General features: G+C 34.7%; 2 protein-coding genes across 2 annotated transcripts; both read left to right on the plus strand.

Moving 5' to 3' along the window:
- The first annotated feature begins 606 nt into the window (after positions 1 to 606).
- LOC110710313 lies at positions 607 to 1,829 on the plus strand. The gene is made up of 3 exons (XM_021888597.1): positions 607 to 785; positions 1,041 to 1,169; positions 1,514 to 1,829. Exons 1-3 carry the CDS (start codon positions 728 to 730, stop codon positions 1,684 to 1,686), a joined length of 360 nt encoding a protein of 119 aa, XP_021744289.1. The 5' UTR covers positions 607 to 727; the 3' UTR covers positions 1,687 to 1,829.
- A 1,011-nt stretch (positions 1,830 to 2,840) lies between these two features.
- On the plus strand, positions 2,841 to 8,014 carry LOC110710342 (putative F-box/FBD/LRR-repeat protein At5g44950). The gene is made up of 2 exons (XM_021888627.1): positions 2,841 to 4,418; positions 7,782 to 8,014. Exon 1 carries the CDS (start codon positions 2,909 to 2,911, stop codon positions 4,358 to 4,360), a length of 1,452 nt encoding a protein of 483 aa, XP_021744319.1. The 5' UTR covers positions 2,841 to 2,908; the 3' UTR covers positions 4,361 to 4,418; positions 7,782 to 8,014.
- The last annotated feature ends 895 nt before the right edge of the window (positions 8,015 to 8,909 follow it).

Raw genomic sequence — 8,909 nt, forward strand, 5'->3', positions numbered from 1 at the left:
ATCTAATAAGATCTCACTTGATATATTTTTTCCTTATAAATTATCGTACACTTAAGGTCAAAGTTTGATCAAATCAGACAATCAGATCAGACCAGATCAGATCAGATCAGCAGAAATAAGGTGAACCAAACAAGGCCTAAAAGTATTTGGTACTTTAGGTTTTTTAAAATATACTTGTAACATATAAGTGAAAACTATTGCACCCTTAAATAAAGGTACTCTGTAACTGTTATCCAAATCTTCTAACTAAACACTTAAACAACGATAATGATTTGATTATTGAATACATTTCAAATCAAAAAAAAAAAAAAAATTAATTAATTAAAAAAAAAAAAAAAAAAAAAAGCATTTGTCAAACATGTTGGAAGTCGGTAAGGAATCGAGGACGAGACAGAAGCATCTAAAATCATGAAAATCATTAATAATACAAGCTAGCTGGATATTTAACACATGAGGATCGTGGACTCATGGTGTTATAACAGTAGATAAGGTTTGAGTGGTTAATCAGGTTGGTAGGTCCCTTGATAAGGTTTTAATGGTCATTTACTATATCCATGTCGGCAGTCATTTAAATATTATAGTTTTCAGATGGGTACCAAAATTACGGGCAGTAGCTCCACAAAAAGCATCATAAATAATGCACCTAAATTCATATTTATATTGAAGTAATACTAATTTCTAAATATTGTGTTTTCTCTGTCTTTATATCAAAAAAAAAAAAAAAAAAATGGCAATTGGTAACAAGAAAAATCTTTTGGCCATCTTTGCCATTCTTGCATTATTAGGTAATTACAATACTATTTTTTTTCTTTAATCATAATTATATCACCCAAAGATCAATAATTATGTTAATCTACAGGCAGGTTTATTAAAGCAAATCAAAATCCGTCAAAATTGTAATTTAATAAATAAAATGTTAAACTTGTTTACTTCTAAAGGAAATCAGGAATCATCATTTTCTATTTTTATGTAATTGAACATTATTTCTTTTGGCCATTTAATTAGTAGACTAAATGTAATTCATATTTTCATTTTTGTAGTGCAACTAATATCCGCTGAAAGGACTTTGGAGGGAAAACTACAATGTAGAGTTATCGGGAAAGAGTGTGGACTAGTCCATCATTGTTGTAATGGCGGCAAATGTTCTGATAAAGGAACATGCATATATGGTAAGTTATTACTCTTTTAGTCTTTTGACTGTAAATTCTCAAACATGAATGCTTGCTTGCATGACGATTGAATGCTTGTTTTAGACATTTATAAAGATAAATAATCATGGATACCTATGTTTTTGTAATCTGAAGAATATTGTTTAATTTAGATGAATGAGTATTGTTGAACTCTACTTCATGTATGTAATTATGTTGTAGGGTAAAAGAGAGAATTCCCTATGTCATAAAAGGAATAAACAGAAAGTTATAAAATTAGTGAAGAAAACATTTAAACAGAAGTGTATAATATCGGATTACAAAATATATGCTGATTAAATATGTTTCATTAAAACTGTTGACAGATCCTAGCAGTAGTTGCAAGGGTGTAGGAGAAAGTTGTGGGCTGTTCGATGACTCTTGCTGTGATACATTAGTGTGTTCATCCACTTTTTCTCAAGGCAAATGTGAGCTGCCAGAAGACAAGATGCAGGAAATTCCCCACATTGTTATGGGTCGTTTGTTCAACACTATTTGAGCATATATATTATGTTTAATTTGTTGCTTTAATTTTTGAAAATTAATTACATGTTTTCTTCATTATGTTAAAATGGTGTATAATTGGTCCTTGATCAAAGTTTTGTTGATTTTGTAATAATAAAAGGTTACTTCATACTTTTATCTTGAATTCTTGATACTAAACTAAAATAAGAACATAAAAGGATATCTTAAAGTCTTCATACATGAGTTGTATCATTGCCAAAGGATTAAAAGGAAAAAAAAAAAAACCCCTTAAATATCGGACTAATAATATAATTCTCGTATTTGTTAATATTATGTAATGATCCGAGGCAACACGGAGGTTAAAATACTAATTTGTTTAGTAATTGAACGCCAACTTCTCCTAATTCTTTGGTCTCCTGATGCGAAAAAAATGAGTAACACATTACACATGTATTATCATCTTTGATAGATCGATTTCAAGCACAGTGAGTAATGAAGGATGCTGATAAACCTATGAGCAACAACTCAGCGATATAAACAAAGGAGAATTAAAGATTACTTTGACCACCACGAACATGATTTTTTATTCTTTTATATTGTAAGTATGTTGGAGTTTAATAAATCGACACTTCTTACACGTTAGTCAATCCACTTATAAGGGTTAACACTTATTTTAGTGGAGGAAAAGGCAAGAAAATCCCCCACTTTCAAAATGTTAGATGACATGGCTCAAATTTGTGAACACAAGGTCACATATACTATGTATATGAGCTCTCCACCAAATATGACTGGTATCAACTAAATTTCTAATGAGCTCTCCACCAAATATGATTGGTATCATACCAAATATGACTGTTTAATCTTATGTACAAATATACAAACAATAATCAAATACATTTAATGAATATAAGTAAAAAATGAGATGCTCGAGAAACAGAGGGATTGAGGGATAAAGGTGTCAATTCAGATGTTCGGATCGGATTCGGTAAAATCGGGTCAAGTCTATTTTTAACTACTATGAGCCATCCTAAATTATATGTGTCTACTTGATTCAAAATCTGAATCGAATTTTTTCGAGTTGGTTTTGAGTCGGATTGAATGTAGTTTTGATATCTCTACAGGTATAAGTTTATAGGGTCTGGCCCAAAAAGAAAAATAAGGCCCATATTTTTTGTTTAGCATTCATTTTTCCTTGGTAGCACCACTCAACTAGTTCATCTTCATCTCCTTCGTCGCTTTGTAATTTCAAACCCAAAATGGAAAACCTTGAAAAGTCCAACAATGGTGGCAGTGACAGATGCACTAGGTTGAAGAACAACCACAGTAACAATGGCGACGATCGACTCAGCTCACTCCCCGATGCCATCCTCATTAACATTCTCTCTCTCCTCTCAATCGATTCCGCCGCCGCCACGTCCGTCTTATCCCGCCGATGGCGCCACCTCTGGACCGAAATCACCGACCTTGAATTCTCTTCGGAGTCCTCCGCCTTTGTCGACTGCGTTTTTGGGCAGCTCACTTCTCCGAAACTCAGCTCTTTCACGGTTATAATTAAATTAGTTGCATACAACTGGGAATCAATCTTTGCTCATCTTTGTCATCGGAATGTGGAAGAAATTAAGGTTTGTGCTGAAGTTTTTTTTCCTGCACCTTTATATGTACCTGCTTCTCTATTTTGTTGCCAATCTTTGGTGAAATTGGAGTTGTTTTGCATTGATCTTGATTGTACATTTACCGCGAATGATGTTGTTAATCTTCCTAATTTGAAGAAGCTTGGATTGCATCTTCAGGATGAGGCCCGTGATTTGATGAAAACCCTGTTTAAATCTTGTCCAATGTTGGAAGATTTATATTTGTTGTTTGATTTTTATGAGGATGAGCATTTTGTTGATATTGCTGCTCCCAATTTGAAGACCTTGTTTATAGAAATAACGTCTGAAAGGGAAACATCACTTGATAAAGTCATGATAAATGCGCCCAAATTAGAGAACCTTACGATACTTGGATCGTATTGCTTTTATTGTTTCGTTGAGAATCCTACTAGGTTAGTCAAAGCATCCATTGATCTGTGTCTTGGACCGGATAGAAACAATGTGGGTATGCAGGGAAAAGAATGTTGTAACGAGATATCGAAGTTTATTAAAGGGATGTCTAGTGTTAGCCACCTTAAGCTACATAGTTTTGTCAATCTATTTACTTACTTTATTTCTGTAGGTAATGGGGTTATGCCAATGTTTCATAACTTTGTCTATTTGGACACAAACCTTGGTAATCTTATTGGCTGGAAGGATTTGCTACTTTCTTTACAGTATATTCCCAACTTAAAGCATCTTGATGTGAGTAAAATATGGTTTGAATCGGTGGAGCAAATGGATTGGTTTGCACCTGAGTTTGTTCCGGAATGTTTACTAAGTAAGCTTAAGATAATAAAGATTAAAGTGCTTATAGAAAATGACAAGGAGCTTAAGTTGCTAGAGTTTATTCTAAATAATGCAATTGTTTTGGAAGAGCTTCACATACACTGTAAACACTACCATACACGTAAAGAATCTCAACTATGGAATGAATACAAGTTTTGTGAAGCCTTGTTCAAGCTTTCAAAGAGCTCCTCAACTTGCAAAGTTCTGTTTGAAGGTGACTTTATCAATGCATCAAGAAATGACTTCAAAAATGGGGTACTTGCTTGTCAAGTTCCCTATGTTGAATGAAATTGTGCACTGACTTCTTCTGGTGCCAAAGACCAATAGTGAAGCATCTGGGCAGCAGGTATTGATAATCAATTTCTTTGGATGTATCTGATTTCTGAAGTCCTGTGTGTGTGTGTCTGTGTTGTGTTTCATCATATAAACACCTTGTTAAGTATCAGTCACTACTATTACATGTTAAATTGTTCCATTTGTAAATATGGTTTTTGCTTTTGATTTTGGTGTATCCATCATTTAATTGAATCTGGTGACCTGAAATGTGATTGTAGAAAAGACATTTTGGGAATGCATGAATCATAATTGTACAAATGACATTCTGGAATTCAAGAATCATGATTGTAGAAATAACATGTTAAGAATTTGTAGTAATGAATGATCTGTTTCAGGGAGGATTTTTATTATCTAGTCTTCGACTCTTCTACTACTATTTAAAACAGGAAATTGGTGTTGATTAATGACTTTGTAGAAAGCCTATATATGGAGTATAATTCTTGAAGAGAAGAGCTTCTATATGACTGATTTTATGGCATATATTGGCTTAAACACAAGTGTAAGCAGCATTTTATGTGTCTTATCAGTGAGACAATTTAAAATTTCACCTTTTTTTTTTGGTTAAATTTTTTAAATGAAACTAAGGTCTTTGTTGGGCAAATTGGAATAAAGTGCCTATGTAAATGAGAGGCAAAAGAAAAGACATGGGAGGATGCATACTTTTGATGGATATGAAGTTGGTTAATTTATTTTTTTGCTGTTTGCTTCAAGTTATTTGATGAAATCATATAATAGGCAAGGTGGGAGAGATTAATTGGAGAGAGATCAAGGGTGATAGCTCTGATGGTGTTGGGGGAGGATATAGGAAATAGTTGGGTGAAAGAAAATATAGAAGGGGGTGGGGTGGGGGAGGGAGTGAAGGAATTTTGACAATAGGTGGCTCATAGAATATAATCTTTTTTAATTTTTATTTTTATGTGAATTCAGGCTCTGGTCTCCTCACCTATTTTTCATTTATTTTAAGCGTTCAATTAAGATCGATAAGGGCGATTAATTGAAGAAGGCGGGGATGGGCTCTTCTTGTAACTTGAAGAACTCTGAATATGACTGAAGAATTTATTTATTTATTTCATCGGTATTTTTTAACAGATAGGCTCTTTTCAGAGTATAAAAGTAATATGTAACTGATATCATTGATTTAACGACTATTGGTAAGTGGAAGCTGTCCTTGTTTTGGTGGAATTACAAACTAAAACAGCTTTTAACTGAAAGAGGAAAGTTCCTATTTCTTCTTAGTAGAGCTAAAGAGTATCTCTGTTTGTGGGAAGTGTTAAAAGGTATACTGGTATGGACTTATGGAATATTAGTCTTAGGTAGTGTTTCGGGTAAAAACAATGAAACCTTCGGCAAGGTCCTTTTCTGTGGGCTGAAGGCTGATCTTGGTCCAAGTGATGACTGGGCCGAGGGTTTCCTACAAGAGTATTAATTGCTTGAGGCTTGAATTGAATGAATGTAGAGAGAGGATAATGAAGGCTTTTATACCTTACTCAATAGGTAAATGGGCTTTGAAGTTAAACGGGCTTATACCTTACTCAATAGGTAAATGGGCTTTGAAGTCAAACGGGCTTGCCATGTTGACCGGGCCTTTGACTGACTTGGCATTTGTTTGGAGAGTTGAACCTTAGCCTTGGGCTTTGTAATTAAATCATTTATGGACCGGCCCAATTGAAGTAAATTGGACCCAAACAAGTAGTAAAGTAGAAAGTGTTTGATAGATATGAGGGAAAAGAATCTGTCTACAGGCATCCCAGCTGCATTTGCCTGAATTATGAGCTTCATGCTCCACACTGAAGATTTGATGCACATGTTTTACAAAGTTTGAGCTGCAGGTAAAACGAGTGTTGATGCTTGTAGGTTGGTCTCAAGAGGGTTTATTGAAATTTTAATTTCTTGGAATTAATACAACTTTGACTCATGAGGATTCTATGGAAATGGTCAGTGGTGGTAGGATATGACATCTTAGGCTTGCTCCTCATGGATAGTCTTTTCTTGAACACCATTGTACATTTGCATATCTGATCAGATTAAAAATAAGTAAACACTTTACTTCCTATCATGTCGTGTTGAAAGTGATATATTAAAAATCTGGATGAAGCTAATTGAGCCTGTGTTCAATTTTAATTAAACTTGCTCTTTGATGGTTAATTTGGAATAGATAGATAGTTAGGATTCCACTTGATCTGATCTGCTAACAGGGTTAGGGGAGGAGGTGTGAGGCAGAACCGCAGAAGAAAGAATATCATCCTAACAAAGGGTATTGGAAGGGGAGAGTAGTGACTAGAGAATAGCTTCGGGTACTTGTTTATCTAAAGATTATGTTATAAGCTAAAGCTCGTATCAGTTCCTAACTCATTTCAAGTCAAAGAAAAAGGGTTTATTTATTTATTTATTTTTTAAAAGAAAAAAAATAAATAAATAAAATGATATAAAATAATACTAAGACAAAGGCAAAGGCAAAGGCAAAGGATCAAAGTGATAATAATCTGTTTGCTACTTCTCTTAATGCAATTATGCCTGCTACAGCTATACCTTAAATTACCCGAAATATTTGCTATTTATGGCACAGTCAATGATTTTTATTTCAGAATCCACTGAAATGTATATTCCCTGAGTTGATGTTTCAATCTTACTCTGATCCCACTTGAAAAATATAATTTTGAATGTTTGGCTTATTTGACATTTGCTGCTGCTTGTTCAATAGAGATTTTATTTTCATAAACGAGTATGCTAGAGATATACCAATCAAAAGAGGAAAAGTTAAGGCAGAAAACATAGTTTAACAAAAATAAAACAGGTATGGAGAAAATTACTAACCTTAGACAAACCAAGAAAACAGAGAAATAAATTAGAAAGAAATCAGTTGTTATCAGGATAAGGAGAGGGGTCATGGTCTGGAGTTGGTTGATCAAAGATGTTTTTTGAGGTTTACAATATTAGGGGAGAGGGCTAATAGTGAGTTAAGTTATAATAAAGTTGTTAATAGCTTGAAGGAGAACTTAGTTTGTTTGTTAGGGAAAAGCTCTATAATAAATAGAGTTAATGAGAGAGAGATAATCATGTTGAGTTTTTTTTTTTTTTTTTTTTTTTTTTTTTTTTGAGGGAATTATGTTGAGTATTTTGATGAGTAATTAGTTGTAGTTTTGGGAGAGTGCCCTTCCCCTCGAAAGATTGGCAAAGGCTGTAATTGGTGATTAGTTGATTACATTGGTTAATATTAACGCATATATATCTCTGATTGTTCTTCCTATATCTTTCTTCTTCCTCCCTTCATTTCTGTCCTTAATTTATGTTTGGTCACTTATCTGAGCTGATTGGTATGATATTCCCCAGCAGGGCAAAAGAATATTGAGATAATAGCATCTGTTTGTTGCAGAAATTCTCCCAGCTGCCTGATGTCAAGGATCCAAGGTGGATTTAATTGAGTTGCCTTTTTGTAATGCTGCTTACTGACTAGATTTACCTGGTTTAGAAGCTTCAAACTGTCAGAGCTAATTTGATGTTTGGTTCAGGTTTTGTTTTGTAAGTGCATGTTTTGATACATGTTATCCTTGCTTCATGCTTGTTGCTGCTATACCTTATTTTGCTAGTAAATTTTGCTATTGTTTCTCTCTACGAACTGGTTAGTGTCCACTAAGGTTTGGACCTCCTGAATCGATATTTCCATATATTCTAATTCTACTTGAAGGAACACAGTACAGAGTTGATTGCTCAAATTCTACTTGAAGGAACACAGTACAGATTTGATTGCTTGAATCCTACTTGAAGGAGCACAGTACAGATTTGATTGCTTTAATTATAGTATCAGTAGCTGATATTCACTGAATCACTGCTGCTTGTTCATTACTGATCACAAACAAATATGCTAGGGAATTAACTAATTAAAAGAGGATTATAAAAGTCAAGAGAAAGGTGAATTGCTGAAAAAAATTATGATGAATTCATCTAGAGGAGGGGTTGGCGTTGATGAAAGTATGTTGAAGCAGAGGGATTAAGAGAGGATACATATTATTGAGGGGTTTGCAACACCTAATGCCTAAGCCTCCTTGGTCTATATATGGTTTTTAGCTATCTTGTTTCAGCCTAATACTTATTAAACCTTTTGCACTCATTTCGTACAGTCCACCATTCCACATGGCTGTTAAGTTGTTAATGTGTACAGCTGAGAGCTGATGAAGTGACGAAGGAGTCCAAGGAGATCAGAACTATTCAATTAAGTGTATAACATATACAATATCCCATGTCATAAAAATCAGTAGCATGGAATTGAAGTAGGTCTTATTGCCAAGTTTCTACCAATGTACCAAGTAGAGCTGGGCACGGGCCGGGGTGGCCCGCGTGCCGCCCGGCACGGCCCGCCCTTCGACGAGGCACGGCACGGTGGCCCGCCGGCGTGCCGTGGGCCGTGCCACGGACAAGAGGTGGACTTTTCGGCACGGCACGAGCCCGCCCCTAGGCCCGCCGTGCCAGCACGCCCTATATATATATATATTTATTTATATAG

The sequence above is a fragment of the Chenopodium quinoa genome, unplaced genomic scaffold, assembly GCF_001683475.1.
Source record: "Chenopodium quinoa cultivar QQ74 unplaced genomic scaffold, ASM168347v1, whole genome shotgun sequence".
NCBI lineage: Eukaryota > Viridiplantae > Streptophyta > Magnoliopsida > Caryophyllales > Amaranthaceae > Chenopodium > Chenopodium quinoa.